The sequence below is a fragment of the Corythoichthys intestinalis genome, chromosome 17 (assembly GCF_030265065.1).
Source record: "Corythoichthys intestinalis isolate RoL2023-P3 chromosome 17, ASM3026506v1, whole genome shotgun sequence".
NCBI lineage: Eukaryota > Metazoa > Chordata > Actinopteri > Syngnathiformes > Syngnathidae > Corythoichthys > Corythoichthys intestinalis.
The window spans coordinates 23896264-23915123 of record NC_080411.1 but is presented as its reverse complement, the minus strand read 5'-3'; the positions used below and the strand labels follow the sequence as shown (position 1 = coordinate 23915123).

Sequence of the window (18860 nt, the reverse complement as noted above, 5' to 3'; positions counted from 1 at the left end):
TATGATCGGAAAAATTTATCGGGAATGATTGGAATTGAATCGGGTGCAAAAAAAAAAGCAATCGGATCGGTAAATATTGGGATCGGCAGATACTCAAACTAAAACGATCGGGATCGGGAGCAAAAAAACATGATCGGGACAACCCTAAACGCTACGCTTACTTGAGTAAAACTATTGGCTGCTCTACACACCTCTGTATTATAATTATTTTGTTATGTATTTTAATTATCTGTAGTTAATTTTACTTCTCGATTTAGCATATACTTGAAAGCTAAACTATAAAAGATTCTTGTATGTCTTTTTTTTTTTTACATCTTGAAATTTTATTATTAACATTATTATCAAGGGGTAATAAGTGTTTTTTTATGACAGTTTTGATGACATTTTGAGCTGGAGTAATTAGTGGACAATCTTAGCAATCAGAATGAGTCTCTGCTGTGAGGAAAAAACATCCTGGAAAATAGACAAGCCAAAGATGCAATCAAATACTCATTGATTCTTTAACCTTATACTCTATACTATAAAACACATTGTACATTTGAACAAGGTAAACATGATTCCATGTGTAGTAAGTGTGAAATTGAAGGGAGTTTCTATTGTCTACTGTGGTACTGTAGTTCAAATATTGGTGACAATGAAAGAGGACAATCTGGTATAATCTTTACAAAATGTTGCCTCGTGTTTTTAGCAATCAAACTGACTATTTTCCTCGTGAGTGTTGCATGACGGGATGTAGCGCTTTCCCCTTCAATCGAAGCTCCTCAGACAGGGGATTAGAAGGGGCGGAAGATAGGCTAAAACCTGACACTTTGTTTTGTTTTTAGTTAAGTCATTCTGTCAAGGCCTTATAAACTTTAGTGACATACACGTCAGCGCAAAGCAGCATTTCCCCTCTCTCTGTCTCTCAGATTCGCAATGAAAGCTGGTTGCTGTGTCAGTGCGCTTGCCCTTCTACACTGTCAGGTATTCATTTCAACTGTGACAGCTTGCGCTTACCCTGAAGACACACTGATGAAAAATAAGAGCCTGTTTGTGTGTGTCGCAGTCCTTGGTTTTTCCCAGACTGCCTCCTTGTCCAAATTGTTCTCTCCAAGCAATATACAAAGTAAGCGAGGGATAGTGCAAACATCAAATGTCGGTTCAAGGTAGGTAGTGTTGAGAGGGTTGGTATGTAGCCGTCGGCATTATTTTAAACTATAATAGTCGTGGGTTTTTAGACGGGTAGGCATGTCTAGCTGTAGGTGAATCTCAGTTTACCTGAGAGTGAAATCAAGCAATCCTCAGCAATAAATATTTCAAGGACTGAAAAATGTGTCTGCTTAAAGCCACTGCTGCAAAAGTCTACAGTGCAATTGTTGATATCTGTTTAATCTCAAGGTCGCGGAAATAATTATGCGCAAATGAAAAAAAAATCTTTATTGACAGAACGCAAAACTTGAACAGCAGATGCAAGATTTAGGTTTTATCACAGGGGGATTAATTCAGATGTAAATCATCTTTATAAATAAATAAATAAATAAATAAAAAGTGCCAGAGGTTGACTGGTGCTTTGTGTGGCAGAATATATTCAACTAACAATGCATCAAATGCTTGATGCTATCCCAGGTGATGATAGTACCTCTTGAGTTTTTTTCTTTTTTTTTTTTCAGCATGATGGAGCAACATTCTGTGATCTTAAACCTTATACGTAGTGCTGGGCGATGTGTCATAAAGCTCGATTTGATCGCTATTTCAGCAAAGCTCGATGTGGGAAAATATTTATCGTGTTTACACCTGACTAGGCATGTGCCGGTATGATATTTGGATGGTATGACAACGTTAAGACAAAATATCACTGTTTCACGGTATTGCAATTACAGCTCTAAAATGTGTTGCTTTGAGATATCTGGGTTTGAAAAACAAACAAAAAAAAATTATTCCCATTGAAAAGGATTATTATTTTTTAAAACAGATTAGAAAATTGGAACATAAGTATAATGTTAAAATAAATAAAAAAATAAGTGACATATTCTAAATAAAAATTAAAATAAACGCAGTCCTTTAGGTAAGACTAACCGCACAGCCACTGCTTAACATTATCACCATCAGAACAAAAATAATTGAATTATTTTCCATAAAAAGCACGTGTGTATGACTCGTATCATTTTTACATTACACACATCATACACTCGCTTTCTCAACAGAGACATTTGCCAGACAGAAAAAAACACTACGTTTTAAAACACTAAACACACTAAAACTCGCTGGAGTTAAGTCTCGTAGCTGGTGGGAAACGTTCATGACAGTGTTTACTGAGGGTGTAACGGGACATGTAGTTGTATTGAACTGTTTCGGTACGGGGTGCTCGGTTCGGACCGGAGGCGTACCGAACGAGTTTCTGACGTAATGTAACCCTTACTTTTCAAGGCTGTGAGTCGATCGGGTTATAGTTTCTGTGTGTAGATTATATTTACTCCATCTTCTCTACTATAATGAGGACCAACACAGTAGGACAGTATATAACCCAGAAACTTCAACAGCGCGACAACTTGGCCGCCGCGAGAACACAGTGAAACGCGGGCGTTAAAGTCAATCAGCCAATGCACACCAGTCGCAGTGCGGCCACGTGTTAGACGCGTTCCAGAAGTGGCTCAACATGACACATGCGAAAAGAACGGCAGAGTTTATTATTTGACGTGAGACGCGGCCCTCCTGCGTCAATACTACTAGCTAAGATCGGGCAGAACGGAAGTCACTCGTGTAAAAATACGGTTGATCCGGTTGATTTTCAAACTAATATGCAATCGTAACCCACTTTTTGAGTCCATCAGCTCTCTTGAGTGGTAGATCGGGGCACGGTTGACTTGTCTTTATTGATTTACAGTTGTCTTCTCTACTATAATAATAACCAACCCGGCCCCGTGTTCAATACAAAACCCTCCTACCACAACAAAATAAGTAGGAACTAATATTCACATAGGAAGTAAAGTTATACAACATAAAATATACAATATAAACGAATACTGCATCACATTTGTAAAATATAAACATAATAAAATAAATGATAGCCCATTTAAATAAAATACATTGAAATGAGCTAAAACACCTGTAATTAAATAATAATAATACACAGATCCTGCTTACACAATTAAATGTATTAATTTCTGTGTGGTGCTTTGAGAAAATCCAATAACGCTTTTGAAAACCTTTCATAAGAAAAAAAAAAAAGATTCATTGAGGCATTTCATTTGTAAAATACATGTTATAATCTTTGTCATTGGGATTGCTTTTCTCTATAGCACAGGACTTCTTTTTTCTTCTTTCTTTCAGAAAGAAAGCAGACCAATACGCTGGGTCTGATAGGCAAATTGTTGTTGGATTATTATCTTTAAATACCCGCTTTTTGAGCAGAATTCTAGCTTTGTATAGGCAAATGTTCCTGTTGTTGAAAGCACAAAAGTGTGTAAAAAACAACTACCACATTTATATTTTGCATTTTGTTTTCTTACTGTGCCGAAAATGAACCGAACCGTGACCTCAAAACCGAGGTACGTACCGAACTGAGATTTTTGTGTACCGTTACACCCCTAGTGTTTACTAAACTTTAATTTTGTATAAATGCGAAATCATATTGGAGGTATTGCCTCCTTGGCAGCCACCCTCCGCAAACAGGTTTTACATACATGTCGGTTGGCCCTCCTCCTTTAAACTGCAGCTGTCTGTAACTTTTCTGTATCCGAAGTATTCCCATACCAGTGATATTGTTTTATTTGATGGGGGAAATAGTTCAGGAGTTTTACCTCCTCCAGCCATCGTGTAGCACAGCTGACTCATTGACACTGAGCAAAAACATGTGGGGGAGAGTTGAGCCTTACAGGTACAAGCAAGGGATTACTCCATACCATTTTTGGGACATAAAAAATAGCTAATAACATAGGGGCGGTATGACGGAACTTTTTTCACAGTTTTGAAACCTTGACATTTTCATACCACGTATACCTTGAAACCGATAATCGGCACATGTCTAGGCCTGACACTGCAAGATTTTGTTGCTCCACGAGACGAGCCCGAAGCCTGAGAGACTTTTACCGACTTAACAATGTAGTGTAGTTAACTAAAAACAGTGTCTGTCATTTACAAAAATCAAATGTTTGAACTGTGAACTTACTACTTTACATATGGATTAATTGAATATTGTGTGGCAATGCGCATTATTGGCCTCCTAATTACCCAAAAAGTGAAAGCAACAACCAAGGGGACAGGTGGAGTCTACCTGGGCAGCCATATCCAGAGTTCTGCACCTCCTGGAAATGGAACTGGTAAACGGCCAATTTGATGGCTCAAGGCCTGTCCAAATGGAAGTTAAAATGATCCTGTGTGTTCTACCGTGTGTGTGGACTCTGTTATCATACAGTTCATATTCATGGTTTTCTTTTTTCTGCGATTCATAAAATGAATTGGGAGGAGCCACCAGCCGAGATAACACTGTGGACCCAGATAGCAAATGTTAGTGAATCCATTTTAAAGAATGATCAATCAGTGATACAGATTTTTTTTAATGGTTGAAAATATATGTTTGAGGAGTATTTTTTAGAGCTGATTTCAACAGCCCTGCGCTGAATGAGTGGGTTGTTTGGCCTTACTTGTGTATTCAAATTACTCACTCCTATTTCTCTGTGTGAGTTCATTTTGTCACCACTGTGTGCATAACCTTTGAGTGTTTTTTTTTTCTTTCTCCGAGTTCCTCTATATGTCAATCTGCCTTTTAGTTTCTTCAAAAAATTCCCTTGTGTTTTAACAGCTGACTGATTTGGTACCCGAGCATATTTTTTTTAATGTGTTGTTTTTTTTGGGTCAATTTTGTGATTAAACGGACTGAACTTGCCTTTGTGCTTATGAGTCATCTTTTGGGTCCTTCACACCTGCCAATCATGACATTTTTAATGGACACTCATTTTCAATCAGTTTTAATTTTGATATATGTGAAATGGCATTTCTGTTTTTTGTTATGCAATAAAGTTGAATGTTAAAACTGTGTTTTTTATTGTTAGTTTTCACATTTTTGGTGATGTGTTAATGTAAGATAAATCTAAACAAAATGCAACTTGTACATGGTGCAGTGTGATGGGGGCTTCTCATTGCAATCAGTAATCGATAAGTCACTCATTCAGCACTACTAAATGAAGACAGTTGGAGAGGTATGGTAAAATATACTGTAGCCCAATATCTTCGGGCGTAGAGGAGGGGCGTGTGTGTCACTTTTTTACTGGACTTGTCAGTATATAAATACTGTATGTTCACATGTTTGAAATTTTAATGCAAAATGTACATGTAGAGTACCGTTATAAGACTGTTGGTTGATGGATTGATTAATATTGTGGTGATTAAATACTAAATCAACTAAAATATGCATAGAAAGGACCGTTCAGCAGGTGGTTGAACAAACATTGCATTTGTGTCAGTTCATGATTCAAAACGTGGATTTAGCATGTAACTGGCTTCGTGTTTTCTGTACATATTCAACGGCAGCTGTAAACATTAGTATTTTTCAAAGTCGATTCACCCGTATTTTGCCATCTGGAGAGCTCCATGGGCTTTCTAGGCTATGGGGAGCCTAGAAGGCTTGGGTCACTCCAATTCCTACTTTATGCCAAATTAAAGCATATTACCCCAAAGTACATTTGCGGCGTCGACAATGTGGTCTTCAATTTAACATAGTAGTTGATCAACAATATATGAGCTGACAGTCACAGCTCATTCTTGACAGGCCTGTCAGGCAGGAGCGATGACTGCTCAGCCCAGAGTCTTTGTTAGTCATGTCCCGTGATCGGTGTTGTCAGCGTTACTGTAATCTGATTACTTTCTTTCAGTATCGAATAATCTAACGCGTTCATTTTTCCAACCCCAGTAATCTGATTAAGGTTAGTTTCCTTAGTGTCTGTGCGTCACTATTTTTTCATTGCTTCATAACGTATGTATAATGAAGAATATTGTAGTCATGTACGAACAGCATTTTGAATAGAAAACGCTAGAAACATTCCCGGTAGTTCGTTTCCATGGTAACTGCTCACAGCTACTTCCTGTTTTGGTCTTGCGTCACACGCGCCAAGTGTTTTGGAACTGAGAAAGGCCAGGCTGCCAGGGAGGGTGCGGATTCGAGCCTTGTATTGAGATGTGGGATGTTGATCTGTGTACATCCATAAATGAATGTGAGCATTTTTCTATCATTCTGGAGTGTATCAGCGATAAGTTGGACCCCCTACATGCGTGGCTGTTTCGTAGCTTTGCCGTTGCAACGACGGGCAGTCATCGTTCCAAGTTGGTAAGCACTGTTTACATCATATTCTAGTTGCACATTTGTGCCGTAAGGTGACGTGTTCGTTTAGCATCTTTGGTATGTGTTGTAAGTCTGATTGAGTGCAAAGTGCTTAGTTGCCGCCACGCTTTGTTGCCAAATTGACCGTGTGTGGGTACGGCGTACTTCCGGGTTGTGCGCGCGCATCCGCGCTCCCTCCCCACCTTTGTCTTTATTCCACTGTGCAATTCATTTGTGTGTTGTTGTTTATTGTGCAGTCAATTTCCATTGTTTTACATTGGCACAGATATGCTGTTAACCCTAACCCGAAATTCTGAATTTTTGTCATTAGGCTTAATCTCCGAATTAGCGAGGTTTAATTAGTCAGTGGAGTTTATTTGAACAAATTCCACGCAGTTTGTCAGTTATTTGATTTCAGGCCTCCAGAGTGGCTAAGCTAGCGCGAGTCAATGGTGGTTGAAATCAACTCTATCGACTAATTAAACCTCTGCTAACTCGAAGATTAAGCCTTACGTGAAAAATTCTGATCTTCCCCTTTAACTTCAATTATCGGAGAGTCAATTACATCCGATGACATTTTTCTGTTGTCAGTCCTATATTGAGATAGCAAAGGGAGAAAAAATGGTAAAAAGTAACTGATAAATTACTTTTAAAGTAACTTAGTTACTTTGACAATAAAGTAATCAGTTAAGTAACTAGATTACTTTTTTGAGGCGTAATCAGTAATTAAGTTACTTTTTCAAGTAATCTATGACAACACTGCCCATGACATGGTAAAATTAAGAATTGGACTGGGTTTCATTTTGACAAATCCAAATGAAGGGTAAAGTTATTCATTTGCTGTACTTATGATTATTCGCTAAACAATTGGTCTGATTCTTATTCATATATTTAAAGATTTCTCGACGAATTTGATACTGAGTCAAATATCGATATTTGTTTAAAAAAAAAACATATATGTGAGTGTGAGGGGAATGGGAGTGTGCGTGTGTGTATACATCTGTTGATGTACAAAGCCATATCGCCAAGCACTACTTAAGCGGTAAGTCATTACTTTAGTATAGTAGAGGTGCTTTGGGACCTGTGTGAAACTGCTAGAATAAATATATTGTGATAAGAAGTGCAACTTTCTATAAAAACCAAAGAAGTTCTTCATAAATGAGTCTTTCCAAACTTTCATTCATGTTCACAGGCAACCTGACAATATGATAACCAGAAAATGCAAAGACCCATGGCATATGATTTATAAAGCTGAAAAAAAAAAAAATCAATGGTAAAGGTGACAAATTTCCTTTGATCCCAACAGACGAGGTTTCACCAAGATCTAAGGGACACCAAGACTTTAACGGCTGGGTTCAAGCTCAGGCCATCAACACTTTCAGTGAGCCACGACACAAGACTCAGATGATTTGGCCCATTAGGCTTAAATACCTGCAGGCCTTCATATCTGGGATCATGCTTATCATCACTGCAAAGCAAATCTGTTCCCTTGAAGAGGCAGGGCTTAGAGGGGAAGGTGTGAGAGAGCAAAGCAGTAGGGAAGGGATGAAAGAAAATGAAGGTAATGAAAGTTGCAAAAGACATAATGGGGAATGGTTTACACAGCTCACCACAAACTGCAACAAGCATGGAAGGAGTGAGTTGGTGTTGGTACAGTTCATTGTCCACTACGCCCTGCCAAATGCATGTCACATTTTGGGAAATTATTAACTGATTTTTTTGGGACTGATCACACGATATAATCGAAGCTAAACGCTTCAGTCCAACATTGAGGGGGTTCTCCTGAGCCTTTAAACATCATTCATCATCAAATGCTCTAGCTGCATCTACCAGGAGTGTACCCTCTTCCAAGAACACCACACAAAGAAGGTTTTTCCTCAGCAAATTGGGTGAAAGTTTCAGAATTCTGGGAGTGTGTTTTGGTGTTGGTTAGTCTGTTGGTGCGACTGTGTATACTGGGAGAGCTGGTTAGGCTGGTGCACAGTAGCTGGGCTAGGTGTAGTCTGGTTTGCTAGTGGGTTTTCTAACTGGTACTTTTCAAGCTCTCTCTTCCTCCTCATGGCTGACTGCAATTGCTGTTTGATCATAGAGATTTGGTTCTCCAGTTCTGACAGTTCCTGTACCAGTGGACTTCGACCCATACCCAGCCCAGAGCCAGAGTCTCCCACACCCAGACACGGTCCTGGAGTCATACCCAGTGCGGCGCTTCCCTGTCCTTGGGCACACAAGCGGCTCAGTAGGTTTGAGCGGCCATTAGAGGTGGTCACGATGGGAAGGTGTTTGTCCATTAGAGGAAGAGAATGGTGAAGCGGAAACGCAGAAGCTGGTGGTGGTAAAGGAAGATCCTGGGAGGGCGGGTGTTCCAAGTCATTGTGGGCCTCGTTTGCAGGAACTCTATGCCTGTTGTAGAGAGAGGGCTCTGCAGAATTCCAAGATGCTGACTTGTTGTTTCCTTCGTTGCACCTACAAATGCAAAAAAACAGGGGTACCACTTTTTGACATCATTAGTACAATATATGCCGTGTCTTAGAATCCTTCAGCCAGGAATGTTGTGACTTGAGATGCTATGAATCAATACAGCAAAATAATTTATGCAACAGTCAAAACACATTTTAGACTCCACCCTAAATTTATTTTTATCATTTTTATTATATTCTGTAAGGCATATGCAGGAAATGGGACCGACAGGAGAAAATTCTGGAAAAAATACATGCAATAAATTAAATGAATACTGTATTTTCGGATAATAAGTCACAGTTTTTTTAATAGTTTGGCTGCGGGTGCGACTTAAACTCAGGAGCGACTTATGTGTGAAATTATTAACACATTATGATATCATTTCACATGTTATTTTGGTGTTCTGGAGTGACACTGATGGTTTGGTAAACTTGTTAACACGTTCTTTATGCTACAGTTATCTGAATAACTCTTAATAGCTATGGCCACGTTCGCGTTCTGCCTTTGGCAACGTGTGTTCAATTATATTATTGACTTTATATTGAAATGCATGCTTTTAGTTTGTGGCGCTTTCATGCCCAAGTGGGGGCGCACTCGCACTTGTTTATGCGAAGAAGAGCGCTCACAAGCCAGAAGAAGACGGACACCTACGCAGCGTCTGAGCGAGTGGGTGAGAGAAACACGGCTGCGAACCTACATTCATTGTTTATGCTTGTAAAATATCTCAACTGAGGCAACGCCTGTGTGCCAGTTGTGTGGTTGTTTGAACGATGTGCTAATGCTAGCGAACGGATGCTAAGCGTTTGTGTCATTGCTGTAACAGCAGCTAATTATCATTTATTTACGTTGATGCAAACCTGTTTGGTATCGAGGACGAAATTGATTTGTATTATTTCAATTTTTGGTTTGACTCTTCAAATGATGGTGTCATAACGACGGCCAAAATGAAGTCAGCAAATTATACGGACGTCAAGCATCGTCATTAGGGAGTTTAGCTCGCTGTATAGCCAGGACAGAGCCGTAGCGTCCTGGTGAGGACAGTATATTCGCATTTTGTTGTTCATGTATCATGTAACATTATCATACTGTACACTTATTCAGCATGTCGTTCTCTATTGTATTTTATATCAAATTGCCTTTCAAGATGACATATCTGTTCTATGTGTTGGATTTTATCAAGTAAATTTCCCTCAAAAATGCGACTTATACTCCGGCACGACTTGTTTTTTTCCTCTTCTTTGGGAATTTTATGGCTGGCGCGACTTGTACTCAGGTGCGACTTATAGTCTGAAAAATATGGTACTGTATATATTTTTTCATTTTAGAGCACTCCTGACTATAAGCCATACACACCATATTTTAAAGGGATCCAAAGATAGCAAGACGGGTAGTTCTTAGAAGATAAACGATATTGCTAGTTAAAATAATTTGATATTAAAACCTCTCTTGATGTTTTCGTTTGTTATAGAATTTGTAAAAATAGTTTAACTAGTAGGTCGCCATTGTTGTTGACGTCGCAGGGCTGTGACGTCACATAATGTCATCCGTTCAACCCTTTCAATTTGAACCCGAGAGGAAAATTAATGAACATGACAGCACTGTCGATATTTCAAAAAAGGAGCAGCAAAAGCAAAGTGAACAGGAAAGACGGGATGAGACGTGACAAGAGTAAGAAAAAAAAAAACGGTGTTCTACTAAAATGTGCTACACCGGCGAAATGTCCTACAAGAGGTGAATTTGACACCCAAAGTACTACTGTGCGCTTACAGCTTGTTTTGTTTAGATGCAGACAGAACATATTAAAGATGCCTTGAGAAAATATTTAAACACAGTAATATCAAATAAGGGCGGTTTAAACACGCTACGTGACTAATATGGTCAACAGATCAGTAATCTGCTGTAAAGCTACCACAAGAAAACAATGCATAAAAGTATGAGAGGGAAACATGCAAAAAGTATTTTGAGGCAATGAAAAGGTAATAAAAACACAAATAGTTAGTACCGCTGCTTTTAAATGATGTGTGCATGTGTTGAACGTCTCGCAGCATAGAAAGAATTGCAGAACACCGGTAGTGTTTGCCGAGTAACAGTGACAAACTACGTTATCACCCCGAGTGTCCATAGCCCGCATAAAACATGGTGCTCTCCGTAGGTCAAAACATTTACTAAATATTATACATTTTTAAATCAATGGCAATATTTTATGTGTTTCTAATGACATATTCTTGTAAAAGAGAACAATTGTGGCTCATTAGAGCCTACCAGAAGAACAATTGTGGCTCATTAGAGCCTACAGCAGGGGTGTCCAAACTTTTTGCAAAGGGGGCCAGGTTTGGCGTGGTAAAAATGTAGGGGGCCGACCTTGGCTGACATCCTTTACGTAGAATGAATGAATGAATTTATTGTCATTGTCATCATCATCAAAATCATTAACAGTTTCAGAGTGTGGAATTTGTTTACCCGAAGGAAAGACTAAGACAGACAAGGAAGACGGGAAAAGCAAATGCTTATCGGAAACAACAACAATATATATAGAACAATATATTTAAGCAAAATTTAGCAAGCCATTCAGTGTGTCACATTTGCTTTATTATTTTTTTTAATGAATAATTTCAACAATCTCGCAACTAGGCTTTGCGGCGTTCTCTTTCGACTCTCGGGCTCTTGCGAAATACTACTGCTGTGAAATTAAACTAGCTTCAAGTTGCTTCAATTTCTCGCTGCGTATCTTCCCTGTAATCTTGTCGTACATGTCAGTTGCCACGTTTACATGGAGCCAAATATTCCAATTACAATCGAATATTTGTTCAAACCGAATAAATGTGTTCCATATAAACACCTCATTCGGAATGAACAGGCCCAAACCGAATGGAATTTCATTCCGATTCACAGGGGTGGAATATTCCTTTTCCCAAACCGATTAGAAGTAAAATTATATCATGTAAACAGGGAAGCGGAATGGTGTCTGGTTGCGTTCTTTCTGCACATGCTCCGTACTGACGTGGTGACGTCACTTGGTGACGTAAGTAACGTCACTTGCAACATGGCTTCCAAGCACACGCACAGCGCACCCACACAACTTTTTAAATGAACGGCGTGTCATTCTGAAGTTTTGTTTCCACTCGAAAAGTTAAAACAGCAGCTGATCTGACGATCGATCTCCATGTTTTGCAACGTGACGCTTTGTTTTGATTAATCTGCGCATCTCAGACGGCAGTTGTCAAACGTCCTTTCGGAATAAAGGCAGACACATGTAAACGCTGGATCGGAATAGATGAAGTGACATGTAAACAGCTGATGTGAAATTTCCATTCGGAATGATTTGAATCGGTATGAATAAAAGTCAGCATGTAAACGTGGCTACTGTGTCTTGTTTGGTAACATCGCCTCACATTGAAATCTTTAAAAACAGCGATTGTCTCTTTGAAAATAAGGCAACACACAGTTGTTGCATATTTTAGTGAAGAAATAGTCCAATTTCCACCTATCCTTGAAGCGTCGGCCATCACAGTCAACTTTTTTTAGTTGATTGTCGCCATTTTAGAAAATTGGAAGTAGAGAGTCACACGGAGTAATGTTGCTTAGCCCTTAAATACCTGCAACATGAAGCAATTATCAGAGAATCCCAAAATTTGAAAATTAAGGTCCTAATGAAACCTTTTTTTCAAATTTGTGAAAAGAAAAGTCAAAATGAATATGTGTAATAAGCGTTCTAATATCTATAACCCATGCTAAATCATGTTTTTTTTCTCATGGAACCTGCAGATGCATGTGTCGACTTGCATCCATCATTTTTTTTTTTTTTTCAAAAAGAAATTATAAATTAGTCTGAAAATCATGAAATTTTAGGTGTATCAAATGCGATACATTTGGCAATAAAGGGTTAAAATGCTGTTGCCTTTTAGTGGGTAAATGAGGAGCAGCATTTCGTGTGTAAGCTACTTCATATGCTGGTTGCAGTACTGCTGACCAATTTATAAAGTCTGTATGCGGGCCAGATGTTATTGATTTTATGACAGAGGCTGGGGGCAGGATGAAATTTGACCAAGGGCCACATTTGGCCCCCGGGCCTGACTTTGGACATGTCTGGCCTACAGTCTTTAAGTCAGAGGTTCCCTTTAAAACAAAACTGTATTTGTTAATATATAAGCTGTATTTGACCATATACCTCATGTGTATTTACAGTAAAAATACTTTACTGTAAAAATCCATAAATAAGCTGCGTTGGACTAAAAACTGCAGGGTTCCAAAAATGGTTGAAAAAGGTACGGTTTGTAGTGCAAAAATATGGAAATTAAAATTAAGAAAACTACGAGTAGTGAGGATCTTCCGGATAAATGTTGTGGTTTTGCTGTAGATGCAGGTTTGCAATGTCACTTGCAAAATACAGTATGTAAATCTATATCCTCAAATACAATTATAACAAACGTGGAAGATAAAAGTAAAATATTTTTTTGTCTTACAACACGCTATACAATGGAACATAAGATAAGCGCTAGTTTGAAAAGGTACGTCAACAGTTGTGTCCACAGAAAACCTGTCAGTGGCGACTACTGGCCTAAAGTATAAAATAATTTTTGCGAAACGTACCTGCACATTTAGACCTCTTAATTGACCATATACAGTATTTTTTTTAATGTCTATTTTCATGTTTTTTGTTGCCCATTTAAATGTAGAAACGTTATGAAAACTACTGAAATAGGACTTTTAACTTCAGGTCTTTTATAGCTTTGCCTGGGATATTGTTTTTCCACCATTTTGTGATAAAAAGCAACTAATTACATTTTTTTCCATATTTAAAAATATTCAAGTCTCTGAATATTGTTTGATTTGGTAGTCCACATGTATCCTTTTAAATGGGTAATGTAGCCTTTTGGGAAAAATATTGTCATGCAATTTAAATGCCATTATTCAAGATTATTTCATTGCATACTAATTAATTAGATTATTGTGTGTGTACATTTGCTTTTCCACATTTCTCTACAAGAAGTAAGTAGAAGTAAGTGTTGGCTAATGAATTTAAAGTGAACAAAAAAAAAATGCAGATGGAACTCTTTTAATATTGCATACAATAGAATGCCTGTAGCCACTATACCCAACCACAAGTAAGTATATAGGTCTTTGAATTATTTAAACATCAATTATTAATTCAGTTTTACATCTGCTAAGGGTTACTTCTATAACTACAAAAGCCTGGTTTTCACCTGTGTACCATTCAAAGGAAGTTGTAAGGATATTCCCCATGTCATTTTCAAAAATAGCATGAACTACCTACAGTGCATCCTCCCAATGCGTCAAATGATTAATTAATTTGTTCGTAATGTACATAAATATTCATATTCACCATGTTCTGAAGTATTACACATGTTCTTGCAGCTTGTCATACATGAAGGTCCTGTTTGATAATCTACAAGTACAAAGATCAGGCCTATAGTGGCTTCAAAACACTGTATAGCTTTCACAAGTCACATTTAGCACTGAACGTTTTCTTTAGCTGTAGGCAAAAAGAGGGGGGAAAAATGGGAAAACCTTGAACTACACAACATCTTGTAATTGATTGGGAGCAGAGCTGTGTCAATAAAGAGACAAGTATGTTGAACAAAATAATTCAATATTTGACGTGCAAGATATATATACAGTATATGTATGTCGGGAAAATACTCAAGTGACTTGAGGTCTCACTCTGAGACCCCGAATTCGGCTAAATTTCAAAATTGTCCTATATGCATGAGTAATACATCATTGGAAAGCTTAAAATCTCTATTTTCATGGGGAAGAAAATTTTTGAACAGGAGGGTATTTAAAAAAAAAAAATTAAAAAAATTAAACCCTAATTCCAGGTGAGAGCATGACAGCGCATAATTAAAGACACCATGATTTTAATGAGATATTATGGCGTAGTTACCTTTTTTCGATCCAAAAACTTTGTGTAGCATGTCAAAACACAGCTGTGAAAGGCTGCAGCTGGACATTTTGGGGATTTCAAATATTTACTCTTTTAAATGTTTTTTTTCACCCCATTTTTCTTTGTTTGAAACGATTATTTATCATCTAAAATATCGAGGAAAATATGACAATAACAAAAAAAAAAAAAAAGAATACAATTAAGTGATAGTTACGTATGAGGTAGATATCCGTGACCTATTTACAGACACTTTTTTTTTTAAACTGTGACGTAATTTGTTTAAAAGATTAAAATATGCAAGTGAATAATTTAATAAAGTTGTATTTTTTAAAAACTAAATTAGACATCAATTAATGATTCTAAGCTAAAAATGATAAACATTTCGAGTAATAAATATAATTCTTTTCATTGCGGGGTTGAAACAAAAGCGGTTGCGCGGTGTCTGTAAACGGGGGTCTCCGGGGTAAAACGGACAAATTAAAAATAGTTCGGGGGCTTAATACGCTCATGAAACTTCTATGGCAGAATATAGACGTATTGTTTTATCAAAAACAACAGTTCTTTTGACTTAAAATACAGCAGTTTATTTTAAAGAGGGTGCAAGAGCAGAAACTGCTTTTTCAGCCTTGTCTGTGTTTTCCGCCATATACACATTTATTTTTACTGTTCTTCAGTTATAAAAGAGAATCTGTCATTTTATAAAAAGGCATTAAAAACTTTTTTTTTTAATTCATGAGGCTAAATTCTACCCAATACTAAACATTGTTAATATTTTTATATTCTTGAAATGCTGATTTTATTTTTTGTTGTTAACACAGAAATTATTAAAGAGATATTTTACTCTATTATTGAACCAATACAATATTTGAGTTTCAATTTTTTTTAAATTGAACTGCAGAAATGAATAAGGTTTTACATAAAATCCTCTTTCATTGAAATGCCCCTGCCAGTCACTGCCAAATTGAAATAAGTATTGTATTAGTATTGCAAAAACATTGTTAAGTTTTGTACAAACTGACATACTATAATGTAAAATTCCAGAATTTCAATTTTTTGAAAGTAATGCAAGCTCTTAAAACCTGAAAATCTGACCAATTCCTAACAAGAAAATACTAATTAATCTACAAATATCAGTCCTTTATTTATTCATTTACATTAACCAAACAATAACTGTAAATACCATAACCATCACGGCAATGTTACCTGTATTTCTATAAAATGCCTTTCCTTGTGAAACACGACATCAGGGTAAAAAAATTCATCAGTGATTGACTTTAAAACAGAGATTGCTTTTAATCTTTGACAACTTGTCATGTGCCTTTGCTAGTGTATAAAAGAAAGCCAGAAAGTGTTTTTGGTTTTCTATAGTCAATTAGGTCTTCACGCCAAAATCTTTTGATACTTAATAAGTTCCTATTTGATAAAGCTGACGAATCAGAGATGCTTACACAGCACAACATTAGTCTTCTGTTATTGCTTGAAGCTTTAGCAGCACAAAGTTTTTACTACTACTTTCTCAACAGAGCTTGTATGCCTATTGCATTCATAACCTAAAAGCTCGATGATGTAATTGAAAAATCTGTCATTTTTATTCAAACACATTATTCCTACAACATACCGACAGGTTGACACATATAATTTCAACTGGAAGGGCACAGTGCAGAAGGACCTGATTGAATGAACTGCACTCCACAGGCAGAGTAATCTATCCTCATTACTCAGACATTCCTCTTGATATGGAGTGTCCTCTCTGCGTGCAGGGCTAAGCCAGGACAAATTTGAAACAGCAGCACAAAAGCTTTATTTTAAGATAGAACAAAACAGAACTCTTGCTCAGCAAAAGCTCAATGGATACTTTAATCTTCTCATCAAAGCATATAGCTACTAGTATTAGACATAAATCATGCTTATCTTATAATCTCCAGTCACACTGACTCATGAGAAAATTGGCCCATTCTGAGTCAACCAGCTACGTGGTGGCGGTAATAGAATCACATTTTTTTTCTCTCCAACTACTTTAAAATCTGGGTAGGGTGAAGAAGGTAAAAAGTGTTTGGTTTCAACTAAAACACACAGGTTACACGTAAAAACAGTTTGAAACGAGTATTTAATCATCTATATATTAAAAAGAAGTAAATTGGTACCTCTACATACAAATTTACCGTAATTTTTGGACTTTAAGGCGCACCTGACCATTAGCCGCCACCCACCAAATTTGACACGAAAACAGCATTTGTTTATAGATAAGCCGCACTGGACTATAAGCCCCAGCTGTCCTGACTGTATTATGGGATATTTATACCAAATGATATTAACCGGTAAAACTTTATTTGACAGTAGAATCCTAAGACTGTCGTAAGACCAAATGAACCACCATGAAGCTTTGAACCAATTGGCTGCAAAACTCCATTACTTAAGGTAATTTCATTTGTCCATCACTGCTCCCAGTCAACCTCTGCTGCCACCTGCTGTGTCAACATGTCTCCTAGCATGCATTGCAGCCCTACCGGTGTAAATAACATACAAAATTCATGTTCTGTGCTAATTATTTGTTCAGTTACTGTACCAGTTGTTTCAATAATTGCTTGTTATAGTATTTGGTAACACTTTATTTGACAGTGGCATCCTAAGAGTGTCATAAGACCAAATGAACTACTATAAAGCTTTTAACCAATTGGCTGCAAAGTTTCACTGCTTCAAGAAGCTTCATTTGACCATCACTGCTCCCTTGGGAGAGACAGTCAACATCTGGTGCCACCTGCTGTTAACACTGTTGTCATCCATCATGTCTCCTAGCATGCATTGCAGCCCTACCGGTGTAAATAGCATACAAAATTCATGTTCTGTGCTAATTATTTGTTCAGTTACTGTACCAGTTGTTTCAATAATTGCTTGTTATAGTATTTGGTAACACTTTATTTGACAGTGGCATCCTAAGAGTGTCATAAGACCAAATGAACTACTATAAAGCTTTGAAACAATTGGCTGCAAAGTTTCACTGCTTCAAGAAGCTTCATTTGACCATCACTGCTCCCTTGGGAGAGACAGTCAACATCTGGTGCCACCTGCTGTTAACACTGTTGTCATCCATCATGTCTCCTAGCATGCATTGCAGCCCTACCGGTGTAAATAACATACAAAATTCATGTTCTGTGCTAATTATTTCTTCAGTTACTGTTCCAGTTGTTTCATTAATTGCTGGTTATGGTAATAGGTTACCCTTTATTTGACAGTGGTGCCATAAGATTGTCATAACACCCTCATAATTATGAGATGACACTGCAGTGAGCATTAATGAATGCTTATGACTCACTTTTGAATGGAGGTAAAAGATCCGAGCGGGACATAAATGGAGTTTTTGACATAATTTGCCAGATGACACTAGATGACATCTGTCAAAAGCATTCATTCATACCCATGATAGTGTCATGTCATAATTATGACGGTCATATGGCAATCTTATGACGTCAAATAAAGTATTAATTCTTAGCCCAAATAAATCAACAAATAAGCCGCACTGGACTATAAGCCGCAGGATTCAAAATGAGGGAAAAACGTAGCGGCTTATAGTCGGAAAATACGTTCCAGCACGTGGTTTGTACTGCAGGTACAATTACAAATAGCAATTACACATAGCAAAACAGTTAAATTATTAACAAATGCAACAGAAACTTTTAAAACAAATACATTATTGAATATATAAGAAATTTAAAAAAGCGTTTTTATTGTAACCTTAACTTACTGGCGAAAAGTGGTCTGAGGAAACAGTGGATGTGGAGGTAGAGGAGGATATGGTGAGCCGTGTTCTGTTTAGTTCCAGTTCACTCACAGGCACCCAACGCTCATATTTTTCTATTGCGCTGGTACCTCGACATATGACTGCTTCGACACACGATTTTTTTCGACATCTGACGAGAAATTTGAGTCACGACCGAAGAATGTCTACGATCTGACGGTCTTTCTCCCACCTCCATTCGACAGTCTTTATAAGTTAAGGTGACAATTATTATTGTAGTAACATCGCCAAAGAAATCGCCAGCTTCGTCAGGTTTTAATAATTTATTTCAGAACTTGTGCAATACAAGACCACTACTGTCCGCAGTTGACGCCGACGACAGAATATTAAAAGAGAAAGTAAAATCTTTACTGCACCTATATTACTGTCACGTCAGCCACGCGGTGCGCTCAGGTATTGCATGCAAA

At 37.5% G+C, this 18860-nt stretch overlaps 1 protein-coding gene across 1 annotated transcript in view; it reads right to left on the bottom strand.

Moving 5' to 3' along the window:
• Positions 1-442: 442 nt before the first annotated feature.
• The window catches only part of grin3a (glutamate receptor, ionotropic, N-methyl-D-aspartate 3A), a 97067-nt gene continuing 78649 nt past the window's right edge, over positions 443-18860 (bottom strand). Inside the window, exon 10 of the mRNA XM_057818389.1 lies at positions 443-8758. Within this exon, the coding sequence (XP_057674372.1) occupies positions 8194-8758 (565 nt within the window). The 3' untranslated portion in view covers positions 443-8193. The remainder of the gene's footprint in view (positions 8759-18860) is intronic.